Source organism: Callorhinchus milii, unplaced genomic scaffold, assembly GCF_018977255.1.
Source record: "Callorhinchus milii isolate IMCB2004 unplaced genomic scaffold, IMCB_Cmil_1.0 Scaffold14, whole genome shotgun sequence".
Lineage (NCBI taxonomy): Eukaryota > Metazoa > Chordata > Chondrichthyes > Chimaeriformes > Callorhinchidae > Callorhinchus > Callorhinchus milii.
Window position 1 is genome coordinate 8,435,616 of NW_024704755.1, and position 27,291 is coordinate 8,462,906.

Below are 27,291 nucleotides of genomic sequence, written 5' to 3' on the forward strand. Positions count from 1 at the left end.
GACACCTGGTACAAAAAATTGCACTTCTATATTGAACAAGATTTATTTCTGTGAGGCCATTGACTCCTTGTACTTTCCCCCGAATCCTGTTCTCCCACTGTCCCCAAAGTAGAGGAAGCCAACTTGCTCCCAGCCCTGTCTGATGCTTCTTTTGATTAGGTCTTTAAGGGGGCACTCAAAAGGGTCAACTTATTACAAACAGCTCACATTGCAAAACATGCCAGCCATCTCCAGAGCAATTCCTTTTGAAATTCACCGTGCTTCTTCAAAACATATTATGGTACTAATGATCACATTTCAGATAGATCCTGAATACATTCAATTCACATCCAAGCCACAAATTGACTAAACAAATTAATCAAATGGCCTCATCTTGAATTATGAACTTCAATAGAATTGGTTTGCTAACCGAGGCTCCGTGCAATGTAGATTTTCTTTCCCCACAGGCATAAATTGGTATCCGGTTTTACAGAGGCACAAAAAAATAGAGAAAATATCCAATTTGCCTTAAAATAATAAATAATAGTCATCGAACATTGCATTCTTTGCAAAGGCCTGTGTGAAGTCGCTTAGAAACTAACAAACAGCCTTACCTGCCTGAAGTGTTTCTTAGTATTGCCAGTGCATCAGGGAAGCCATCCATGTTGTAGTCGCCTATGTGAATAGTGATTGGAAAAGAATGCGGTAGTGCTGTGTCTTGTGGAACAAAGCCCCAGATGGTCTCACCATTTTTCAGATTTGTCAAAACAGGTATCCACTGTTGAAGTGAAACATGTACATTAATAACATTCAGAAACAATTGAAAATAAAAGTATTGTTGCTTTGATACTGAGAGGTGGAAGAATTGTCTTTCATTTTTGGTTACAAAATTTACATTTGTGTTTTATTGTGTGCTGTGTAAGAGTCTATTTTCAAAAAGTCTTGTTCTGATCATGATTGTTTAAGGTAGTCACATGATCAGGATTTTTAAACTTACAGTAAAGGCGATTTTGTTAGTTTTCAGCCCCTTGAGCTTTTAAAGAACTTCAGCCTGACTTATGGCAAAGTCCTAGATTTCAAACAATGTTTGCTGGATATTGGATGACATGTTTACAGAGTTCTCCCCGATAAAACCTTCAGGAAATAGTTGTTTAATACGTTTGCTACACTCTGTTCAATTTCTTTTTCAACCTCCTTTGGATTACTTAGTGTTTCACCTCCTTCCTTGACTATCCTCAGTTACAATATTGAAACTTTGTTTTCCTGGTGCTTTTAATCGGTTTTTTTTCAACCCGCCTGTAGCACAATTCTTATCGGTGTAGAAAGCAAGTTGTTTTGGGATACACGAATGAAGAGATTGTCAGAATTTAAATGTTTCCTCTGTCATTAAAAGGTTGAACATTATAAAAATAATCTGTTACATTTCAATCTTTGAGATCTTTACAGTGTACAATTAGCAGAATTTAATGACTTAGAAATTTGTTCAGTTGTGCGGAAATATATTTTGAAATCTTTCAAAGTTCGTGTATATTTGCAGAAGTCCTCATTAAAATATCAAAATGTAAAAAATAAAAATGTTATGAAATCATATTTCAATTAGCAAATGCAATGCTTGTTTAACAAGGCATTACCACAACACTGTGCTTGTCGGTCTTCCCAACTCCTCCCTCCACAGGCTGCAGATAATCCAGAACTCTGCAGCTCGTGTCCTCTCCTGCACCAAACTATGACCCCATCGCCCCCATTCTCGCCCGACTCCACTGGCTCCCTGTCCTTCAGAGGATCCAGTTCAAGATTCTGGTCCTCACTTACAAATCCCTCCACGGCCTCGCCCCACCCTACCTCTGCGACCTCTTAACCCCCTACTAACCACCCGGTTCCCTCCGCTCAGCCGGCTCTGGCCTGCTCCACGTCCCACGACCCACCCATCCCACCATTGGCAGGAGAGTCTTCAGCCACTCTGTCCCCAACCTCTGGAATTCCATCCCCCATTCACTCAGCCTCGCCCCCTCCTTAGCCTCCTTCAAGTCTCGCCTCAAAACCCTCCTCTTCAACCAAGCCATCGGCCACCTCCCTTCCCCTCTCCCCCCGACCCCAGCTCAGGTCTGTAATGCTGTACTGTCCAGCGCCTTGGGATGTCCTCCCGACGTGAAAGGGGCTATACAAATGTAATCTTGCTATTGTTGCTGTTGTATTGTAGACCAAATTATTTCATTGCTGTGCTTCCATGTCTTAACATGGTATAATATTTATTTCTGTTTAGCTGTCAATGCGTGCAACACTTAAACCTACTCCCATTTCTTTTCACTCACATCTCCTGTGCAAAATCCACACCTAGTAACAGAATTCACCACTTTGGAATGTGTGTACTTGCACCCCTGCAGTGCTTTGTGAGCAGCAGTACAAACAGACAATAATAATGGCTTGACCTTGTGGGTACAGGGAGCTGATATCGCACCGATAGCATGAGCACAGAGCCAGAATAATTCACTATGTCAATAATGCAGCAATTTCATGAAAAGCCTCCACTGTAGAGGAACTTGCTGCAGCACCTAATCAACTCTACTGCCAGTCAGTAGTTCTCAATAATAAGATTACCATTTGAAGTGAAATTCCAACATGATTTTTTTGACAATGAAGATTTCACTAAACAGTATTTTAAAAACTATAAAAATATTAATTATTTCCAGTGTTCAAAACACATTTCACCCTAAGAAGTCTGATCACTAAGAGATTGGCTTAAATTTGGTGCGGGGGTGGGATAGGGGAAGAAAGGTGGCTGGAAGCATGGTCAAAAAGATAGGTCCTAAGGCAGGATTTGAAGGCAAGGTGCAGGAAATCTAGAATGGAGCTTTCAACTTTTCTCTGCAACTCAAGTTTCCAGATTCTAAACAAAAGATTGGGAACATTTTAAATGTGAACAGGTAGGTAAAACAATAACGAGTAAAATGATAAAACCAAGGTCACAATAAAAATGTGGGAGTGAGGGATAGGGAAAATAGGGAAAAATACAAGGAAAAGAAAGTGATAACATGGTGAGCAAAGGTAAAATATTAAATGTTTTATTCAAAATTGTGTTCAACATTTATTTTACTTGGACTAACATTACGGCAGTAAAATGATTAGAAATCTGAGTGGATGCAACACTGTAATTCTTTTCCAGTGTGGCAATCAATGGGCTGAAAACGTACAAAACAGATGGGAATTTACAAAGTCCAGCCGACAATCTAAGCATTGAATGTACTGTGATCAACTGCCCCAAACTGGCAGCAGCATCTGTATTCAGGGAGCACTTATACCCATGAACCTTGAAAGCATAGTTAAGACAATATAAGTACATGTTCAGACAATGAGCATATACAACCCCCATTTATGTTGGCAAGGCTATAACAGCCTTTTTTGTAATGACCTGCAAAGACTGTCAAACTGTATATTTTGATCCCATGCAGATATGAAAAAACAGACAGCTGTCAGAAGCACAAACAGCCCGGGTCAAGCTGAATGATATGGTGTTTGTTGCTGGGCAACCAATTCCAAGGTAACATTAATACAGTAATGTTTTTTTTCACAATACGATACAACATAATGCAATTTAATGCAACTTAGAACGGAAACAAGCACAATCCAGTTTCAATGCTAGGCTTAAAGCAGACATACCACTTCTCACAAATCAATTTCGAAGATGGGTGTTATCATTTATTTGTAAGTTGGGCATGGAAGGAAAAGGAACACTTGTGAAATTGTTATCCCCTTTTACTTGAACCTAATTGTATAAATTAGGCGACAAGTAAATCCCATTCATTATAGTACATAAGATGCCTCTTGTTAGTCTGGTGAAACTGCTGAGAATGGGACTACTGCAAAGTACTTGTTGCAGTTGAGAGGCTGTTCACTCTTTCTGGGCAGATGGCCGGTTAGCTGAAGCTGTACAGACACTGAAAACATTTGATTTTGCAGTAGGCTTTTAGGTTCTTAAGAAACTCTTTAAAATGTTCTGTCAATTTTAAGGGAACCAGCTAGAAAGTAACTATTTTCATACCAATTAATATGTAATAAATTCATCTCAATGAGCTAAAAAAATTAACAAAACAAAATGATTGTGGTTATTTCAAGAAAGAAACAGATAGCTTCTCTAACAGGCTAATGAGTAAAAGCATCAAACACTGCAGCATTAGATAGAAAGTAAGAGTTCTGATTTATGATCCATGCTGAGTTAGTTTATCTTTGTCAAGGCAATAGGTTGGGGCATTCCAATTGTCCTTAGTGCCCTGAGACAGTGAAGGGGAATACAATCAAAAGGTGCATGGTCCTTGGGATTCCTGACCATGTCAATGCTCTTGTCATAGTGAAAACTACTGCTTTTTGCAACTGAAGCCATTATTTTACTACTTTCCATAATATTGACGGGGGGGGGGGGGGGGGGGGGAGAGCAAAGGGCACTTGTTTAAACTGGTAACAATTGCCTGCCAAGAGAAAGGGAAGAATAATACTGAAAATAGAATGTTCCTATATTACTAAATAACAAAAACCTAAACATTTTACTTAGGTGTAACAGACATTACCATCATGAACTCAATTCTTTCCCTGTAATTAAATATTTCTTTATAGAAAACTTTAAATACTTACCTCAGTTTCAGTGTTTCTCAGCTTGTGTAGCTGTGTAGACTATCTGCACTTTTGATCTTAGCTACGGCTTGAAATTAGCCAGCAACCCAGTATAAAATGTTTGTAGTAGTCAGCAAACATAACACTTGTAATCCCCCCACCCCTCTATTGTATCATTAAAACAATATAACTGCATTATTCAATGCACTGAAAGATGACTTACTTCTTCAGATCCCGGGTCATTCCGATAAATTAAACTTTGTTGGCAGTTTGCATCCATACAGACAGGCAGTAGGTGTTCCTGTTGTCCATTCCCATCTGAAACAACACATACACCTTGCATATAAAATCATTAATATTTTGAAACACTTTACAAAATATAATGGAGAGGAAATTAAATGAAAATGAATTTTGCTATATAGGTAAACACGGCAGCTAATCTCTGCCAGTAATATTCCATAAGCAACATTGAGATGAATAAACAATGAATTTTGTCATAAATTTGGATTAGGAGGGGGATATAAACTAGGAAAACTGGATAACCAGAAGGTAGGAAACATGTTTTAAATTCACTGAAGTGTAATGAGTGAAACTTAAGTCTTATGATTAGGAAAAAAAAATACCTGTCGGCTTGAAAAAAAATGACACAATTCAAAATTATGAAGCAACATATTAAAATGCATTAATGTTAGCACTACAATACAAGGGATTTTCCAAAACAAATGCTGGTCTGTTGCAACAACAACTTGCAAAATTCAAGATTTCTGGTTCTGATTTTTTAAATTCAAAAATCACTGATTATATATAGAACATTTAAGCTGTCTTAGCCAGAAAAATGTCAGCAAGACTGAATCCAGCGACTTGGGACGTCCTTCCGATGTGAAAGGTTCTATATAACATAATTTTTAATTTGTTGTTCATTACATGAGGTACTCTGTATTGCTCTTGACCATTACTAATATAGCATTGCTGTAAGAAAAAAAAAGGCTGCATTCATTTTATTAATTGGAAAATGTAAAAATTGTTGAGCGATTTCATAACCTCATAATTTTACTTCATAATATTCAACATTAATAATCTGCATAAAAATGCTGTAGATTTAATTTGCAAAGAAACATAACCTTGTAACTGTTTACATAATATTCAACATTAATAACCTATTTAAAAATGCTCTGTAGATTTAATCTGCCGGGAAACGCATTGTTAAAACACATTACTGATAAGTAATTAGGGCTCAAAAGAGTTAATGGTGATTGGCAATGCAGCAATCAAACTAATTTGGTTATATGCAAAGCTTATGTAATTATTAAACCTGAAAAAGTGGCTTTCAACTGACAATGGACAGCACATTTCCGTTTTTCTTCAATTTGAGTGAACAATATATTAGTTTAGACATGCACAAAGAAAACCTGATTTAAATATATTTTCAACTGAGTAGATCCATTTCACTACAGGTCATAATAAATAATCATTTTAAATTGGTTTATTGCTTGTCTGAAATGAAAAGATTTTTTTTTAAACTGACGTGGACCTGAGGGCAGTAGTCCAAATGGAACTGGATTAATTTACAACCAAATATCATTAAAATAAGCCCATGTAAGAAATTAAACTAGATGTGCATGCAGTTTTGCACATGGTATAGCCTTGATATTTTAGGCAGAAATTATACAATTGAACGATCTTTTGAAAATTCTGGATTATAATGTTTTGGATAAATGAGTTACACAACCATATGTTTTTGCTTAAAAAGAGGAAACTAATCCTCATTCATATAGTGACTCCTTTCATTATTTGTTCACTTTCTGAAGTGAACTCATTTATTCAGGCTGTTTGGGCTGCCAAGCCATCTCCTTTCCCCTTCAAATTATGGGTAAACATCTTAAGATTCCTAGTTTGTATGTACCACTTGTTCCCAGGAAAGAAGTTCTCACTATTTAAAATCATCATAGGGGACAAGCAGTACACAGTAACTGTCAGTCCACTGGGGCATTAATTCCAAACGATTTGGAGTAGAAATGAGGCACATTAAAGGACCTAAATAGGCAAGTGTTGAAAGATGTTTTCCCTTTCTCCCAATACCACCACAGAGTAAGGTAAAACCTCGAATGGAAATATTTTTTTTTTTAAATTGAAGTTGTAGCTCGATAAGACAAGTACACAGAGATTGAATATGTTAAATTCTTGCAACACTGGAGATCTAAAGATGACAATGGGGCTTGGTTTGAATTCACATCTCTTAAAAATGATCTGCAGGATTAGCAGCACAGAATGTTACTGAGGGGATCTTCCTCCAACCTGCTGCATAGACAAACCTATCAAAAAACATTTGTTTGCGAAATGGCATTTTTAAAATTAAATCTAATGAAGCAATCTGATGAGTGCTAATGGGTTAAAAAATGTTTTTTTTAAAAAAAACCTTAAGAAGCCTGAGGTTGCAATATAGCCTTTGCAATTTTCAAAATATACATTTTGTTTCTTGTATCAATGATCTAGACAGATCATTTCCTTTTTATTTCTGATAACAAATGTTAATAAGTAGAATTAGAACTCCTGGAGTATTTCTTAATTTTGTGGCTGAACTAATTTTAACAAATCTTTCATTGCACAAATAAACAATGCAGTCAGCGATTTATAACAAACTGAGATTTGCCTCTCAGGAACAAAAGAGCCATCAGATTGTGTTCCCACTTTTCACGCTCAAATGTCAAAAAAAGGCATGTAATAGCCGTGTTGAAGTAAACCATTCTCATGCATTGCTGAATTTTCTTTCGTTTGAACAAGGATTGTGTCACAATACTCCTATTATTTAGAATCCCCGGAGACTAGATTTCCTTGCATGGAAATCAAGCTATTGATCTTCTGACATTTTATTTGCAAATCAATCAATATTGTTCCAAACATGTGCCTGAAAATGCTGATGAAATCAAAAACTATTGTATAATGCAGAAGGAATACACAAGAGGCACATATGTTAACTCTAACAAACTAAATCACATTTACTGTTTTGCCATTGTAATTGAAACAATATCCGAGTGCACTTGTCTTACTTTCCTTTTCCCCAAACAATGGGCACCATTAAACAAATTTATTAACACACTATTGAGCTATCACTATCCAACCACAGATCCACGTTTTATTTAANTTTTTTTATTATGTTACAGATGAATCCATATTCTGCCACTTTGGTATCATAACATGACAAATCAACCTGGGTCATTTTTACACACGCCAAAAGTTGATGTCAGAGAGGGACTGACAAAAGGTCTTACGAACATCTTCCCCACTCACTAGTGCACACGAAGCGGATCAGGGTAGAAAGGGGCAGGAGTACAGAAGTGAGGAGATTGTTTTTAAAAATTAAAAAATTTACTTGAGATTTGATTTCTGTAGTAAACTCCCCACCCCCCTCCCCCAACACACACTCTAAACTGTATATTCTTCATCACAACTTTCCCTTTAGGCATCTATTGATGTCAATGTTTCGCATTCTTTCGTGAGCCAGGACAGTTTATAGTACACTAGAAATTTTACAAGCCATTAGTGTGGCTCTGATTCGTGACTGGGCCCAAGTGTGCATGAATTTATGGGTGTGACTAGTTGTACTAATTTCCTTCCCTCATCCAAGATGAATTTCTCCCTCTTGTGGCCCGACCGAAAACTACTGAAATTATCCCATAGGAGTCCAAAACACCAATCAACATTAAGCTTAATCCTACTCCAGTTTCTCTTATAAAAGCAGTTAATACAATGTGTTTTTGACATGGTGGTACTGGAGAGTCCACAACTATAACCAATTTTAAAATGAAATATACTTAACAAAAAGCAGCCAGACAACTGTGGTTGCTGTAATACATAATGTAGACAGCATTATGGTTGTATTTCAAAACATTTTATATCAAAAAAGCTTTTCAATAAATTTAAAAGCTAGTTTCACAGATGACTTGTATAAATTCCAGAAGGTACATTTTTAATTCCAAAGTTTTTTTTTTTTGATTCTCGTTTGGTTGAGGGATAATTGGATTATATCTATGTTAAAGGTTTTTGATGGAAACGGCAATGAAATCATTACTGAAGAGTAAAGAGTAAACCCTGAATGTGACCCAGGATAATAATCAGCACAACCTTGCTGTAAACTACCTGCTGAAGAAAATGCAAGGAAGAGGTGATTGACAAGCACAAAACTATCACCCGTAACCAAAAAGCATATTAAAACATGGTTGATAGATTTTGGAACTGCTGAGAAGCTAATGAGGAGGTTCAAGGAACATTATTATAGAAAACCTCAAGAAGTAATATGCACCATTTGTAACTGCAGAATGCAAAAATAAACTGAATAGATTATAACCCAAAGCATGAAATTAAAACATGCTGGAAAATTGTTATTTTACCATTTATTTGAAAAGAGCCCAGTGAATGTGTTTTGCAGTTTACAGGGCTCATGCCAAGGATGCAATCAGCAAATAGAAAGATGGAACACAGCTGTGCTTTTTATGAGGCCTGCGGTTATAATGAAAGCAGAGATTTGGTTCCTTTTGGAGAATAAATATGCTCATAAACTTCTGCATTTAGGGATTCAATAAGTATGAGTGTGATCAATTCAAAAGAGCGAGTGGCTAATACTTGTCACCTTGAAGAAAAATAAGGAAGAAAATGAATGGCAGAATCTTACCAAAATCAGCAAAAGCAGATTGTCCAATTGTCTTTGCATTTGGAGGCTTTTTGTCATAAGGGGCTGGAGCTTTTGAGAAATTTCCATCCTGTCAGGAGTAAAAACCATTAGCAACTTATTAAAAAGATGAGTTCAAAACAATTGTCAACAGATATAAAACATGAACAAGCTATTCCGTACAGAGCAGATTCCCTCCCCCCCATGGAGTTGCCATTTCTCTTCTATCAGCATGATAAGATGGCCTTATGATTTGATTCTTGTGTTCCCTTCTCCCCCTTTCCCAGGTGCTGCCTCTTGGATTTTGGCTCCACAGGCTTTGGCTGCCCTCTGGTAAATCACTGAATTATCCATTCTTCATGTCAAAGATGAGCCATTGATTGGAAGCAGGCGAAGCCTACATACTAACCCTGCATCCATAATACCCACTCACCCTTCCAGCAGGGCAACACAACACCATTCAGGATCTCTCCAAAAAAGTAGATGCAAATCTCTCTGTGGAAGTGTGGCATTATTGCTCTTCTGCCATATATTGTTATAGGAGTCAGGTTGTGTTTTTTTTTAATCTCTGCAATATGTGATAATGGGATTCTTAATCTAACTGCACATTATCAAAGTGCATTCATTAGACTGGCTTACAGAAGAACATCCATAACATATGCCACATATCTCTACAATGCTTCTTTTCTATTTTTTAAAAAAAACTCCACACAATGTAAAACCACAATTCTTGAAAAAGTAACAGAGGCACTCTTCTTGATTACAAGTCTTCCCCAATTATTGAAAACTCTGACTTAGAATAAATCAAATACCAATAATATTAATAAAACACTGAGTCAAGTTTCAGAACTAAATGTAATGAAATAATTTGAGCCCAGAAGCTGAAAACACCATGTAATAGTACTGTCTCAGAAAAGTGGTCCAATTATTCAAAAGCATGAAAGTAACTGCTGGGAATAGGACAAAGCATTGAAGTGGAGCCTTAGGGTGCAGGAATGGAAAGTCACACAGCTTTGCATTAAAGGCTCTTCCATGAATATCAGGATCTGTTCTGCAATTTTCACTACTATATTAATTTCCTACCTTACACAGAATGCATGGAAAGCTACCATAGTCATATTTTCATTTTAATCACGTCTAAAACAAAATAATAAATACCTTGTTTTCCCATATCTCAAAGTAAGTTTTATCATCAATCTTGGTGGTAAGAAATAAGTCTGAAATAAAATAAGCAAATATTAGTTATAAACCAATTATGGCATTTGAAAAATTTGTTTCACATTTCGTGAAAAATATGAAGATCCATTACAGATATTATTAATACGTCAAACACAATCCACATAGTATAATACAACAGGATCCGATAATGCCTAATTGTGCTCCCTTTTCTTTACAATTCAAATATTTGGGGAAGATGATGCAGACATCTTAATGCAATATGAATTCTACAGGATAAATCTTGAAGAGGAATAAAGAATTTCACTGATTTTGTTGAGACAAATTGTTGATTAATTTTCGATCACTTTCACAGCAATGCACAAACCTCAAATCAAACTGTGTCCCATTAAATTATATTTAATAAATTAGTCCAGAATAATTTATGGAGCTAGAAAGGAGCCATTAGTTGCTTTCTTGCGTTTAATTCGATTCAATTTGAATAGGAGAACACAGAATTATGAGATGTACAATTTTGGTAGTTCCTCTTCATTTGCAGCTATCAAGTAAGCAGGAAGGCTAATTACACAAAAGTTGAATAGGAATTACTTGAATCAAACAAACAGTTACTTTTCCATTCACACAATTACATATTTTTATTCCTCGATTTGTTTTTTTTAGCACCAGAAAGATTAATAGTGTACACACTACAAATAATGGATACAAAAGAGCAATTTCAAGACTGTAATCTAATTTGGGGATTGAAATTGTTCTTATAAATGGCTAAATCATCGGACATTAACCATTTTCCTTGAATTAGGTTAAATTAAATTGCCACTGCCTCACCCCTCAGGCTGCCGAAACCCTCACCCATGCATTCGTCACCTCAAGGCTGGATTACGGGAACTCCCTCCTCATCGGCCTTTCCAACTCTTCCCTTCACAAGCTGCAGATCATCCAAAACTCTGCAGCTCGTGTACTCTCACGCACTAGGCTTCGTGACCCCATCACTCCCACCCTCGCCCGACTCCACTACCTCCCCATGCCCCAGAGGATCGAGTTCAAGATCCTCGTCCTCACCTTTAAGACCATCCATGGCCTTGCCCCCTCCTACCTCTCTGACTCCCTACGAGCCTGCCCGCTCCCTCCGTTCATCGGGCTCCGACCTGCTCCATGTCTCCCACCCGAACCGCCACACTCTGGAACTCCATCCCACGGTCCCTTTGCATCGCTTCCTCCCTTGCCTCCTTCAAGGTCGGTCTCAAGACCTTTCTCCTCGACCGTGCCTTTGGTGTCCCTCACACCTCTCTGCCTTCCTTCACCCCTACCCCACGCTCGGGCCCCGACACCTGACTGTTCAGTGCTTTGGGACATCCTCCCGACGTGAAAGGCGCTCTATGAATGTAATTCTGTTGTTGTTGTCTGATAATCTCACTAATAAACCAATTTATTCTCCCTTTACTGTTTTTTTACAAGGTTAAAAAGTATTTATTGGTTACAATAGAATTTTAATAAATGCATAAAACAATCCTGATATCTGATTCCAGATTGAGAATCTCAAACATCAGGGGTGAAGGAAACCAAATGTTTGATCGCGCTTATATTCCTTTAAGAACTCAGAATTCATCTTTCTTCAGTTTTGTAATTCTTTTTGTTGCTTTGGTAGCCTGGTAGCAATGTTACCAGGTTCACACCTAGACAGCTGCAGTTAGTTCTGCTCAGCATGAGTAGGAGAAGAAAGAAGCTTGCGATGAATAATTTCCAGATTGTAGTGAGTTTCAACTCCCGGGTTGCTTAACACTCAAAATGCCGCAGTTGGGGTTGTGTTCAATAACTCTAAGCTGCAGAGTATTTCAGAGGCAATATCAATTTTCTGATCATCAATGTCACCACATTAGCAATATTGGTAGAGTCCACATTTTAGCTGGCCACCTTTCCAGCCAATAATGTTGATATCAAGTTGGGCAATAATTCACACTAATCACTTATACTACTGGAAGTGAACTGACACTGCTGCCATCAGCCCAGTGATGTAGAGTTGGGAGTTTAATTTACACTCCTTGTTCCATTTCCCATTAGTGCACTTAACCAAAATCCAAATATATAATAATAATTATACTTGCATTTGATATAGTACTTTTCACGTCTTCTAGACAAATATGCATAAAATGCTGAAATTATATTTAATTATAATGTTATTAAAGAGCTAGTTGTGCAAATGTTTCTCTAATCTTCATTGCTGCCACATTTGCCTACATTACATTCTGCATTATTCACAATGTTTTTTCCCCAATCATCCCATCATTGTATTATTAATTTTAGGTTCTGTCCACTTTATTATTTTAGGCACCTCCCTGCCATTGATATTTAAAATAAAAGGTGGAACCTTTGTCTAGTTAAACTGATTTATATTTCTTCCCTAATCCAAATTTCCCCCAAATTCAAATTAATTTGGATTAGGTCAAATCAAATCTCATCTCACTGTTCACAGTTCTTTGCAAGAACAGTGTTTGCCAATATAACTACATTCATTTAATTTCATTCCCATTTTATATTGTGATTTTGTGAAGTTTATTTTTTATGTGAAAGATGGGACTCCAGTATTATTATATCTGATTTATATTAGCATAATTGTGTCCTCACTCAAATGTGTATGGGCACACCCACCCTATGCTATAAAGGGATTGCTGTATTATACTTAGGAACGAGAACCTTAGCTGATTTTACCTTCTCTAATCTGGGGCGTTGAGACCAATTGTAGTGCTTCCATTACCATTCTGCAGTCAGTTAACGCAGTACAGACTATGATCTAACCTGGGACATTCTCAGTCTGCATGGGTCGTTGGCTCATAGGATAAACTCACAGAGCCATTGGAGGAGCATTTTGATATTTTAAACTCTTGAAAGGGAAAAAAATGGGAGTTGGTCATTGTATTACCTATATCTTTAGCTTTGGTAAATAAAGAACAACTCCAAGCATTAAGGTTGTGCTGTCTTTTTATTATGAAAGTGACAAACGATTATTTTGGCTTGGTTAAGCTTTGAACAGATGACTGTCTTATTAAGCATACATATTAATTAATAGTCAGCACAGAGGAATAATCCTTTGTTCAATCATCTGATTATTATTCAAGTAACTAAAAGAGGAATGACTACATGGCATTTCACTTTTAAATGATTCTTTCAAAGATCATTTGCTGTGGTAGCTACTATTTAATTACAAAGCAACGAAAATCCTTTTGCATTTAAATGCAGTGAAAATGTGACAATGTGTCAAGAACACCACTTTCTCATTTGAAATGTTTTATTGCTCACATAAAGAGTGCACTGATGGCACACATGCAAATGAGTGTAGGAGCTACAATCATTCATTCAAGTTAGCATCAGTAATATATGGCAAAATGTTCCTCTCACTGCCCTTCACTTCCAAATATATGTAATATTTGTGTATTCAGATTCAGCCCACGAAAGTTGTGATGGACAGATTACAAGCAGTGTTTGGATGAAAGGCATTCAGACCATTTGATCTCATCCTTCTAGAATACCAATCCTATTGTCTTCTCAATTTAGTAACGAACAGTTTCTGAACAGAGTCCAGTGTCCTGGCTTCAATAACAATTGCTGATAACCTGTTCCAGCTATTAATTACTCACTGTACATTGAAATACTTCATGGTATCTGTCTTAATCCTGCCATTCACAACCCTCAACCATAGATATCTAGTTTGCATCAACATATCGTTCTAAATTGTTTACTTTCTCTATTCCTCTATAGTTACGTAAGCATCCTACGTAACTCTACCTTTGTTCAGTTCACATTTTTGATAGTAAGCCAAAGAATCGTTTAGTCCAAATGACAGAACATCTATATAATTTGTTGACATGACCAAAAAAGAGTTTAGAACATGAAAAAGAAATACAGCCTTACATTGACACCTACCAACCACAGCCAAACATTCCCAACAAACACCAAATGCTGGAGGCCAGATATTTGTTATGCTTTCTGTTAATCCAGAAAACTGATTCAAATCTAGGTTTAATGAACAGCATTTTTCTTTACAATTGATATTAAGATCATAGAAGATATTGATTTTAAAGTAAATTTTAAAAATATTCAGAGCTTAGAGGAGATAAATACTCTTTATGGACCAGAGGTTTTAAGACTCCTGGTATTTCTGGAAATCTGTCTTCCCTGGGGCTAACTACAGGCGGCAGTCAGGATAAACTCCACAGGGAAATCATGGCTCAAAATCATTAAAATGTGTTCTAATACTCTTGTTCTAAATACATGTTATGATGAAATGGAATAAACATGAATATTTTAAAAAATATCGCAAATATCATCAGTAAAAGTTCATTGTAGTTTGTGGCATAATTCAAAAATAGCTTGAAAGTAAATGCCTCTCAATACGATTCCCAAAGCAGAATTGCAAGCTTCCTAAAATAGCCAACAGTCACTTGCAAGTTTCAAAATGATCTAATTTAGAAAGAACAACACTGATTGGTTTGTGATTACAACACTTTCACATTTCAAAATGAATTAGGGTGGATTGCAAGGTACTTCACCATAACAAAACAATAGGCTTTTGGTTGTCAATATTGTAATTTCATGTGTTAGTGATGGATGGTTTCTCTGACACAAAGTGCAAAAATGCATTAACCTAAGCTCTCCTTGTGTCTACATTCTACCTTTCAAGTTTCAAAAAGCCACATTCTATTTAGGTCCAATGGCAATCTTTCAGATTTCCATTCCTTACATAAATTGTTGGATGCAGGTTATTTGTCAAACTAAGTTTATGGTGCTGACAAGTAAAGCACCTGGTCTCCCATACATTGCAATGACAAATTATAATTTATTCCAAGCCTCCTCTGCAAATCTTTGCACTGCTTGATATAATGGCTGTGCTTAATTCTAGAGGAACATCTGTAACATTGATTAATTAAAACTGAAAACAACTCTTACAAAAGGGAATTAATGATGAATTAATAAATGTAGTTATGCATTTTGTAGAATGTGTAAAGAGAATATAAATCAGTTCTCTTATAAATTACTGGTTCCTTCCAAAATGTATCGAAGTATAATTTCAAGTAAATTGTAAAGCGATTACATAGCTACCAAATTTTTAACTCCTTGAAGATTGAATATTTTTATAATATTTATTTGCTAAGAGCATTTGGGGTTTTATAAAAAGTGCTTAATTAACATGCCACTATAACTTTCTTTGATGTTTTCTATTTTGTAATTTACTTCCTCCTTAGTTAGCTCTTCCTTTGCAGGGTTATCAGAATTGTACAGTATAACTATTCCTTTCCTCTTGTTTTTAGTTTCCTTCCTGCATTTGGAAGTTAACTTGTGTCTCATTGTACATCTCCAGTCTGCTTTTTTGTATAAATTAAAAAATGTTTTCTCTTCTTGTAATACTGTTTTTTATAATTCAATTTGGGGATTGTTGGCCAGGAAACCAGGCAAAACTCCTTTTCTTTATGAATAGTGCCGTGGGATGGGCAGACAGGACATTTCAGTTTAACATCTCATCTGAAGCACGGCACCTCTGACAATGTAGTACACCCACACCATTGCATTGAAGTGTCGGCATAGATTATATGGATTCCAAGTACTGAAGTGGATCTGGGGATTGTTGTGTTAAGAATACATTTTAAGTAAAAGTAGGCAGAACCTAATAGGGCAACTTTGATAATACTAATATTATTTTAACTAATACATTATCAATAAGAAGTCATAGTTTTCAATTTTGAACAGGAACCATTCAACAAAACAGAAAAAAAAACAGAATTTTTTTTAGGTTTTCTAATGAAGAGTAAGAAACCATCCACGTAGCAGAGTTAATCAATTGAAAGCTTGCTTTTGCAGTCCAGCTAATTTTACTTCTAAATGTACAATTCTCTTTTGCTGAGGCACAGTAATTACTTATCCATGAAAATAAAGCTTTGGCAGCCTCTCATTTGGAGGCCAGTGAAACAGGAGAGTTCTAAATTGCACTACCAATACATATTCATCAACCTGGCCATCAATTTCAAACAATTATACTGTGAAAGAACAGCTGTATTAAATCCAAAACATGGAGGGTTTCCTTTACATTTATTCAACAATGTTATAAAAAAAGAATGTTATCAGGTGACCATCAGGTCATTGTGTTCTTTAAATAAGAGGTATAAAAATACATCCATTGCCTAAAAATCAGTATGTCAGAAATTTTCTATGGGGTTTATTTTTGGGTCAGGATTTGTGCTAAAATTGTTGGCTCCACGTTGCTATACGACTGCCATCAAAGTAGCTTCGGTCCCAAATATCTAAATTAAATGTTAGTGATTTATCTTGCGTATATTTATCCCAGGTTTTAGTTGAAATCTGAATCACTAACCTCAAGTGACTAATGGTGCAAGTAACAGAATAATGTGAGACATTACGTCTTTATGGAGTGCTTTTATATTAAAAAGCATTATTGATTGCTCAAAAAAACTTTATTAAAATGATATTCTGGATCAATCTGTATCCTTTGAAACACAAAGATTTTTATTTTGTTTAAAAAAAAAACAAGTTTCAGGAATAGGTGATAATCGATTCATTGATTCAGTATTTTCCCCCCCTTCTCAGGAAATGAATGAAATTGCCCTCTCGGTAGCCATTTGTTTTCAGAGAGTTGATAATAAACCCCATTGAAAGGTCACAAGTAGCTGGCTACTAATAAATAGTCTAACAAACCCAGTTTCTTTGTTGTACAAAATCATTTATCTGAACGTCCATCAGAATTATACAAGGAATTAAAACCTTGATACTGTAAGCAGCCATCAAGAAACAACATGCACTTACATTGCACCCTCCACGCAGGGTAGTGTCTCAGAGCACTTGAAACCATACTTTACTTGTCATCCATAAAATTAGAATGATGAAATCCTACTTCTCTGCGAGAAATTATAACATAAAAGGGTGCTCATTTTCAGGGTCAATGTCTGCAGTGAGTCACTTCATTTGTGAGCCCCAGGTGAGACATACCACTGCATCAAAGTACAATTGTTATCTTATAGAATTAAGATTAGATTCAATTGAACAATTATAATTTCACTAATTTGTTTTATACCATTTTCCAATTTTTAATGCTTTAATATGGACAGTGTTATTTAATCTTTCTATTCTGTTCTTGACCCCGAAAATATAAATCGTGGTACTTTCAATGGTATACTTCAGATACCAGTACTTAAGGGGTTCATTACGCAATACATTCATATTATTTTTAGCAAAGTATAAAAGAGACTGCTTTTTGTGAGTGACCTACTTATTTTGCTAGACCACTTAACCACAGGGTTTCAATAATTTTTTAAAATGACATTACTGATTTAGAGTTTTTATGTTCAATAAAATAGAAAATAAATTATGCAGTTAAAATAAATAAAATAAGCCATGATGTTCCACTGTACTACTTTTGGGGAAGTAATACAGTAATATTTGCCAGTGTTGGTTGAAAAGGTAGAAACCATTAAAAGTATTGAAACTCATGAGAGTTGGCTTCATGGCACAGTGTGTTGGTGCTCTAATAGCCTTCTGCATACTGTAGTACATACTGGAGCTTCAATACACTGCACCACTGTCTCTGCCTCCTTGAAATAAGCAACAACCCCAGAAAAAAGGTCTTTGCAATTCTACACATTGCCAGCATTTTCTGTTCTACTTCATTAAATTATTCCTATCGTTCTACTTTATAGAACCGTTTGGAAAATATAACAATCATTTTTTGTAGATTAGATTTATAATGATCCTAAAATTGCATCTGAAAAACAAATCCTGTAAAAATTCTCGTTTCTGTTCAACATCTTGCAACAGCAAAATAGAACTGAATCAATCTTTGAACTGTTTGACTTTATCTAAATGTCACAAACATTTGTTTACTAAGTGATATGTCTCAGTCAAAAAAAACTAAATAGGGTCTTTTAAAAGATAAAAGAAATGAAATAATAATGAGGATCGTGAACAAGAAAAAAAGACATTAAAGGATAACTCAAATGAGTATTAGCAGGCACAACACAGAAACATCAAAACAGATTTTGGAAAACAGCAAAAGGAATCTCAACGAACATCAAAATATATTACCATACATCACCCTGCATGTAATCTTTGCTGCATTTGCCTTTGGAGTGCTCAAGACTGACCCAATTCACATATTCCCATAGATTCCCATCTATCAACTTCCCATAGAAATTACTGTAATGGAAAAGGTAATGTCACGTGGGTAAGCTGAGTAAATGGGTTTCTCCATAAAATGTCACTACAGAATATTCTAAATATTTTTATTAAGCTTCTGAGTGCACTGTTTGGAGTCTGGATTCGGTTTAATTTTTAGAACAACTAATGAATTTAAACCTTTGGAAATATCCGGGTTGAAGAGTGAAAAAAATTACTGAAACAGCACCAACTGGACTGTCAGTTAATTTTGCAGCCTGTAAAACAATCCCAACTGTGATATTTCTGCACAGTTTGCCAACTCCAAATCTCAGTGGAAACCTTCACAGATGCTGCGACGTTCAACAAAATGGGCACTTCCTCAATGTTGCCTTTACAGGCAGTTGAACTTCCCTCTCAAAAAACCTTAATTAGGGCGAAAGAATACAAAATCCAATCACTAATCCTATTAGCATAACTTTGCATGACTGATACTAAAGTCTAATTACTGCCAGTTTGTAAAAGAGAAGCTACATCTACCAAAACGCTCCTCTACCTGATAACAGGTAAAGCTTCAATTCCCTAAACAGAATATGATTGTATTACGTTGGCATGCTCTAATTTCACTCAAAGAAATGAATTTAGCTAAACAGTGCAATGGCACGGACATGACCATCTGGAAAACACAGCTGCTGTTAATCAAGGGTTCTTAAATTTTGAAGGTTTATTACTAATTAATGCTTTAAAGGTTTAATACTAATCAATGCTTTATTTGCATTTAAATGAATGACTGCATGATGAGATGAACACATTATATATCCGCTGAGCTCAAAGAATTGAGTTGACAAAGGAATCTTTTTTTAAATACGTTGCCTAGTTCAAAAGCATTCTGAAAACTGTTGTTTTGCACTGCAACCCTCTAATGCAGAACAAATCCATTTTATTTAATCCTCATCTTCACACAAAACACAGCTTCTCTTCACTATCAAAAGTAAATCATGCTAGTTCCCTACACAATAATGTTCTAATAGCTAGATAGCATAAAGAACCATATGCTTGAACAAACAGAAACACTACAACAACAAGATTTCATTTATAGAGCGCCTTTCACGTTGGGAGGACGTCCCAAAGCGCTGGACAGTTGGGTCGGGACCCGAGCAGGGGGGAAATGGTCAGGGTGAGGGGAGGGAAGGGAGGGAGCGAGGAGGGGGTAGAGAGTCGAGAGGGGAGCTGAAGGCACGGTCAAAGAGAAAGGTCTTGAGACCGGCCTTGAAGGAGGAAAGGGAGGAAGCAACGTGAAGGCACTGGGGGATAGAGTTCCAGAGCCTGGGGGCTGAGAGGCTGAAGGCCCGGCCACCGATGGTAAGGCGGTTGGGGCGGGGGATGTGGAGCAGACCGGAGCCAGAGGAACGGAGGTTACGGGCAGGTAAGTAGGGGATAGTAGGTCGGAGAAGTAGGAGGGAGCAAGGCCGTGAATGGCCTTGTAGGTGAGGATGAGGATCTTGAATTCGATCCTCTGGGGGATGGGGAGCCAGTGGAGGCGAGCGAAGGTGGGAGTGATGTGGTCGCGAAGCCTGGTGCGGGACAGTACACGAGCTGCAGAGTTCGGAATGACCTGCAGCTAATGGAGGGAGGTGCCGGGAAGGCCGGCGAGGAGAGAGTTCCCATAGTCCAGCCTCGAGGTGAAAAGGCGTGGACCAGAGTTTCGGCAGCGTGAGGGGTGAGGTAGTGCCGTAGTCTGGCGATATTCCGGAGGTGATGGAAGGCGGTGCCAGTTGTGGTACGGATATGAGGAAGAAACTATACAGTCACTACACTACATAGACACTACATTACAAGACACTACATAGTCGGCAGAACAAATTACCCATTTACATTTTCAAAAGTTAAATTTTAAAAAATCAGGTGCAAAGAAATGTTAATGTGTGGACTGTTCTGAATTAGTGAGTGGAAGGGTAGAAATAGGATGGGCTGAAACACAATTAGCCACAATCCCATTGACTATCCAATAAAAGCCTATTGAAAAGTGCAGGTGTGAATTTAGAGTTGAGCAGAGCCTTAGGCTTGGTTGTGATGTACTTCACGAACAATGAAAAAGACCATTTAAGTAAGGTACTAGGGCTGCCAGTGCCTGTGCAATAACACCACAGAAAAAGTCAATATCTTTAGCAGAAGAATGAAAACTCGAAGAAATAACACAAGAAATAATCTAAATGCACATTTTGCTTTTCTTGAAAAAGAAAAAAAATCACCATATCCTTCTTGGGTCACACCTTGGAACTGCTCCAAGTCCTGATATGCGGCTTGAACACAAACTTTCTGGCTCAGAGGCGAAAGTGTTCCTGACTGAGCAAACTGAGACTTCCCCACTTTTGAACTCTTTCCCACATCCATTACTAAGATCTTTTTCCATAACCGTCAATAGAAATAGCATAGCATGTACTACAGAAATTACTGCAAAGATTAAGATACGCTGGTAACATTGCAAACTTCCATTTCAAAAATCTAATTCAGTACATAACATTTCCTTAAATTAAACTTTCACTTCACAGCAAGTCAGAAATTCTGCATCATTAAATATTTCAATTAAATTCTGCATCATAAAACCTATTACATTTTCTATGTTCATAAAGCGTGTTTAGCAATTTACCTGCGGTGAAGTCTTTATTCAGGTCAATGAAAGCATGAGAATGGGGCACTCTCATTTTGATAGCAGAATCCAATGCAATATTACAGGTTTGGTTTCTGCAACAAATAATCCAAGATAAACAATTGTCACAATTTTCCAGCAGGACTTGGTACTATCTATCCGTATTAAAGGGAGTTGCATCTTAAGCACAAAGCAGTAATACAAGATGAGAGATTCTTACACATTCTTAGCCACAAGTAAGCTCCGTCATTCTGCCTATACAATATATTAAAAAAATCTTAAGTAGTGTATTTAAAAATCAAACCATTGGAAAGAAATATAACCCCAGTAAAATGTTCAAATTCATATCTTTATTCTGTGTGGGTGCAGAGACCTTGAAGTAATGCTACCCTTCCCCAGCCGATTATTTTTTCTTTCATCCTCTCTTGAAGGCTCAGGAGACGCAAGGAAAGAAAATAATAATCAGTTTCTCTTTCTGGCACAAACAAATAAATGACTTTTTTTTGAGACAATGAGGTAACAGCCAAAAATTTATAGCCTCATCTGCCAATGCGAAAGGGAATGTGGAATGGCTGGTCTCCAGCTATTGTGACTAAACAGTGTAAGGCAATTGCACTCTTCTCACCAATGTGACAAAGCATTTTTATAATAGATATCGACTGCCACAGCCTGCATGGGTCACTTTCCTCATTATATTAATGAAGTGTCTCATTACTGCAATACAATGTTTCTATTCACAAACTATTTATGAACTCAGAACAAGGTAGTCAAATTCAAGTCATGCTATGATGAATTCGGAGCGCTTTTTTTTAAGGGGGGGAAACTGGATTGAAACCAATTTCAATTAGGTCTGCTAATAGAAAATGAAGCTCTTCATTTCTTCTGTCTGAGTTGTTTTGAAACCTGGGCTTGAGATGTAAAAGGACAGCATTTTAATACACTGTGGATTCCAGTTCTCTGTAGAAAGATAGAGGAGACGAAGTTCGCGTATAGGTACAGACAGCAACATAACAAATTCTCCTCGCGTCTTTCAGGCAGGGTATTAAAAATGTAACAACGTGGGTTTTAATAAATATGTGGGAACCGACTCCATCATTAATTTACTGTACATTAGTGTGATAATACAGAAGCAAGATTTTTAAAAGGCTACCCAAGATACAAGAGAAACCATTTCTCACTATTATGGTTTATACAAAAGGTTTATTAATCTGAGAAGAATGAAAGTAAATTGCTCGGTTATGCAACAGTTTCAGGATTGCCCTGATTTTGCCAGTATGTGAAACCTTACTTCTTTAACTTCTACTTAATCGCAATGTCTATAATTTCTACAACTGCCACTTGATCTTCCATTGAATTTTTTTTATATAAAAGGATAGGGCACATTTTTCTGTGTATTGTCAGATTCTACAAACATTCTTATTGAATAATAGTTAGATATTCCTTCCATTCTTTACTCTAAGATCAAATGAAAATAGGGACTAGTTACACTGTCTAAAACACAGGTCACTAGAATAATATGAACTCAAAAGGATCAGCCTGCTGAAAGCTCTTCTGCACTCTCCTGTGATTTTTTGTTTAAATGGGTTCTGTTTAGCAGAATAGATTTGATAACTATCTTGTTATGTCAGCTCCTAAATTGTACCTAGAAAAAAGCAATGTGTTCACCATAGTCCCTTTAAAAAATATACAATATCAAAAGAAGTATATTTCAAGCATAAGCACGCAATATCTTTTTTTAAAAATGAACTGGTCTTTTACTTCTGGGGCACACGTATTTTCTCCAATATCTAGCTTCAAAACTGCTTCGATTCATTTTCATTGCCGTTTCTCTGGTAGGGTAATTGAATACTTTGTTCTTTACCCCTCTGGAGGCTAAGAATATTCCAGCATTAAAACTATTCACAATACAAGTGAGACCCATCTAGTCAGTAGTAACAGGTGCAATACATTCCACTTAAGGCAATCCATTGTCTGCTAACCGTACGCAACATGAATTATTATGGGAAAGAAAAAGGTTCAATCACAATCTACAATGCTAGAGGCCTTCACATAGATAGTTTTAAAAGTAAAACTAACCCAATCTGGAGATTCAGTAATTGAATTATAGAGAAAATAATTTTAGACCCTTAGCAAGACTAGCCTAAGGTAATAAATGTGGTATACCAAACAAATGGCCAAATGTGGTATTCTCACAGATAAAAAAAATCGATTGAAAGCATTCTGAAGAGTAACACACAAACATCAAAAGAGGCAGTATTTGTACATCACACAATGTTACAGTATATCTGGGGTGACAGATTAGCACAGAATTGTACCCACAGTAGTTTCAATGCTTAATACTCTTTATAGATTTACTAATTGATCCAACGGGAAGGTCTTTTTATAGGTTATATACTGGATATCAAGTATTGTAAAGACATGTATGATGTTTAATCAGTAGTACTTTGCTAACATTCATGCCTAAAATATCCAAGATTTATGGCTTTTAAGAGTATTAGTATAATTAAAAATCTTTACTTGAAAATGGTTATCTATGCAAAGTTAAAGCTGAATGCATCAAAAAATGAAACTAGTTAGGTTTGCAGTATTCTGATAAACCATGCAACCTCACAGTACTAGGTTTGATGGATGAGGTTTCACGAATGAAGTATTCTATATTTTATAATATTATTATATTCTATATTTTGAAGGCCTTAAAGAATTCAGAAAAAGAATGAATATGTGGTTGCAATATTTTTAAAATTATTTTGTTGCCATTGCCTGGAATTAAGCTGCACAGCAGCAGTCACACAAGCATGAAAGCAGTCATAAGGCACCAACGCTTTCCTATTAATTAGCATGGCTTCAGGCTCCATATGCTTGGAAAATTCATTCTAAAATATTTACACTGCAGTTGAAAATATACAGATACATTTTAGAACAACTGGAATAAACATAATTTTCTGCTTCATTCCTTCACATTACACAAACATCCATTACTTGGAATTGATGTTAGTTGAATGCAATTGTTAAAAATGCTGTATCGTTACAATAGTCATCAATTAAACATTTCAGAACATACATGTACTTTTAGTCACTCTAGATATTAGTTACAAGCTCACCTGGCTACTAATAACATCCAGTCAGCCTAGATATGAATTCTAACAATAACAAGATATTTTGATCATGTTATATACACACACATTAGTAAGCTGGTTATCTGCACATCAATTATCTGTATGTTTGTTTATCTTCACTGGAGCTTTGATGTTGGCAGGAAACAAAAATCCCACTGTGCACATGTGTGAGGCAGCACACAGAACATAGGTTGCTTTTAAAGGCCTGCTTTGTAACTGCATGCATGCAGCTTCAAACAAAAACAGCGTGAATCTCAATGTCAAAAAGGCATGTCTTGTAAAGTATTTTTATACGATTAGAGTCAGAAAAGAATGAGAAAAGAGACTCAGGGAGAAGAGAGGGGGTTTAAAAAGTGAATAGCTGACATGGTGTGGTATTGCAATAACATTACTACTCCGATTGGAAGATTAATTTAGTTAGCACTAAAGCCAATTTGTATTTTAAATGATAATAATAATAAAAATGATATCCAAATACCCATATGGTATGCTTATCTGCAAAGGAGTCAATCCCAATTAGCGTGGATAATCGGTCCTCTACTATATTTGGGTTCAGTACATCTATATTCGTTAGAATTGCACTTGTATAGTACAAGCTCTAACATTCAACATCTATTTTATTAATTATTCATTAGAAATCCAATTATATTCATTCTTAAATGGCTTTATTAAAAATAAATTCATATTAATGCTTCTACATAAACATGTTTGTAAGACTTACTCGGCAGAAATAGTAACTGATTCTTGTCGTTTTTGGCAAAATCATATTAGAAGATTGCAAAACATTTTGGTAATGGATACTCCAGGATAAATTGGCAATTAAAATATATTTTCTATGACTATATACATGCATTGTTCATTAAAGCAATCATCCAATTAAACTGGTGATTCATGTAATGTGGCGGAACCTTGCTAGAGCAAATGATTGCTACATTTCGGTATATAAACAGTCACTACACTTAATAGAAATTACCTGCAAACCCTTTGAGATGTTTTGATGATGAAAATAAATGTTTTCCTCTTCTAGATATTAATAGTATGGTCTCTGCCAAGGAAAAATGTATTCTGCTCAGTGTTGAAATGCTCAATATTCTCCCATTTCTAAACAGAAACAGATTGGAATTTATTTATTTCCTTCTTCCATTTCCCCTGGACTAGGAAGGCATGATCCCAGGTGCAGCAGCCTTTCAGTAGCTTCCTATGGGTGCACTGTTTGTCAGTTGAACCAGAACCTTGAAAAGGCAATACCAAAACATGTGCAGTATTGACCAAATAATGGGCTAAAAAAATAAGGGCCCATTTATAAACACGTTTGGAAAAAGTGTCCTTCTGAAATATTTTGTTAGTAGAATTTGTAGTCATTTTCCTGAACTGTAAACTTTTAGCAGAACACTATTTTTGCACAATTGGCAATAGAACAACAACAACCTGTATTTGTTAAGCACCTTTCAGAAACGATATCTCAAAGCACTTAATAATAATAATAATAATCCTTGCATTTGATATAGCGCTTTTCACGTCGGGAGGACGTCCCAAAGCGCTTCACAGAACACACTGTAAAGTGAATTGACTGTACATTTGTGGGCAAACGCGTCAGCCAATTGCGCACAGCAGTGTCCCACAAACAGTAGCAGATTGAAAATGACCAATTTACTATTGTTTTTGGAGGGATTATTATTAGGCTCTGTGTGGAGTAAGGAAACTTGCCCAAGATTTCGCCCTCTGCCTGGAATTGAACTCAGGTCTCTCGCTTGCAAAGCGAGTGCTCTAACCACTGAGCTACAGGACTCCACAAATGTTTGATGACCACCAAAGAGCTAAGTGTTGAAAAATGTTAACCAAAGGCATGTATGACCAAGAATAAAGAGAAAACCACGTACATGATTTCAGGGGAATTTCAGCTCAACTGATTCAACAATATAGCTCAGCAGCCTGAAGTTAGTGTAAACGCCAGTTTGACATACATCAGCTTTTTTAGAAAACAAATTCTGCCTTTTTGACAACCAACCTCCCAAGAGTACAGAAACCATGTTTAAAAGGCCAATATCTAACAGCTAATAATCTGAAACCTGCTGATTTAAAATTTTAAAAAGGATTGATTTTTCATCGCCAGAGAAGAGATGCATCACTGAAGCAGTTAACTATGCAAATTCCCATTTTGATGCATCACTATCTTATTCATACACCGCAAAGGAATGCATTTCCAAACAAGTAAAAAGGACTCTGCGCATAGGCAGCCGCCTACTGTCACAAGCATTGCAGTATCAAAGGAAGGGAATGCTGAACACAAATTCTCAAGCTTATTAGTTTGCTTCCAATAGAGATTGTGAGAATATATTCCGTCTTATTTTACTTAACGTGTAATTGAAAAAAAATGAACAAAAAGGGGATACTAGATAAATTATATATTTTTGGGAAGCAAAGATGATTTGAGTACCTATCAGATTAACAGAATATACAGAAACAGCTGCTGACTTCAAGGAAATAGACAACAGCTGGAAGAGCAGCATCAGCAAAGTCGTCAAGGGCAAATCACAAACTGTCTTCCTGGAGCTAAATGATGGCATCTAAACAAAGTGCTTATAATCATATAATCCTCATTATTTATCTTTTGCATGAAATATGTTTCATCTAGATAAAATAATTTTAAGTTAATTTAAGTCAATTTTAGTTATATACTCACCCTGTCGAGTGCTAAGTTAATATTGATGCCTTACCTTCCAGTAAATGAACAGATCTGTGGTTTCTCAGTTTTCGTGGTGGCTCCAAATACATCAGGAATCATGTCTCCATTAAAACTGCCAACAAATGAATATAAGGTTAGAATAATTAATATCGAAGGCTTCAGTCAGAATGCACATGACCTCTTTCAACAAAACCAAGTAAATTCACCTACAAAATGCAGTCACTAGCCTTTGCAGTAAATCCTGTGAAGCTTTGAGATG

At 36.3% G+C, this 27,291-nt stretch overlaps 1 protein-coding gene across 2 annotated transcripts in view; it reads right to left on the minus strand.

The window, feature by feature from the left end:
- Positions 1-27,291, minus strand: part of itfg1 (integrin alpha FG-GAP repeat containing 1) — a 70,647-nt gene that overhangs the window by 34,199 nt on the left and 9,157 nt on the right. For both annotated transcript variants that reach the window (XM_007889419.2, XM_007889418.2), the window contains exons 5-10: positions 27,064-27,144; positions 21,231-21,325; positions 10,409-10,467; positions 9,254-9,341; positions 4,808-4,902; positions 594-757 (exon numbers count right to left, since the gene is read on the minus strand). In XM_007889419.2, the coding sequence (XP_007887610.2) occupies positions 594-757; positions 4,808-4,902; positions 9,254-9,341; positions 10,409-10,467; positions 21,231-21,325; positions 27,064-27,144 (582 nt within the window). The remainder of the gene's footprint in view (positions 1-593; positions 758-4,807; positions 4,903-9,253; positions 9,342-10,408; positions 10,468-21,230; positions 21,326-27,063; positions 27,145-27,291) is intronic.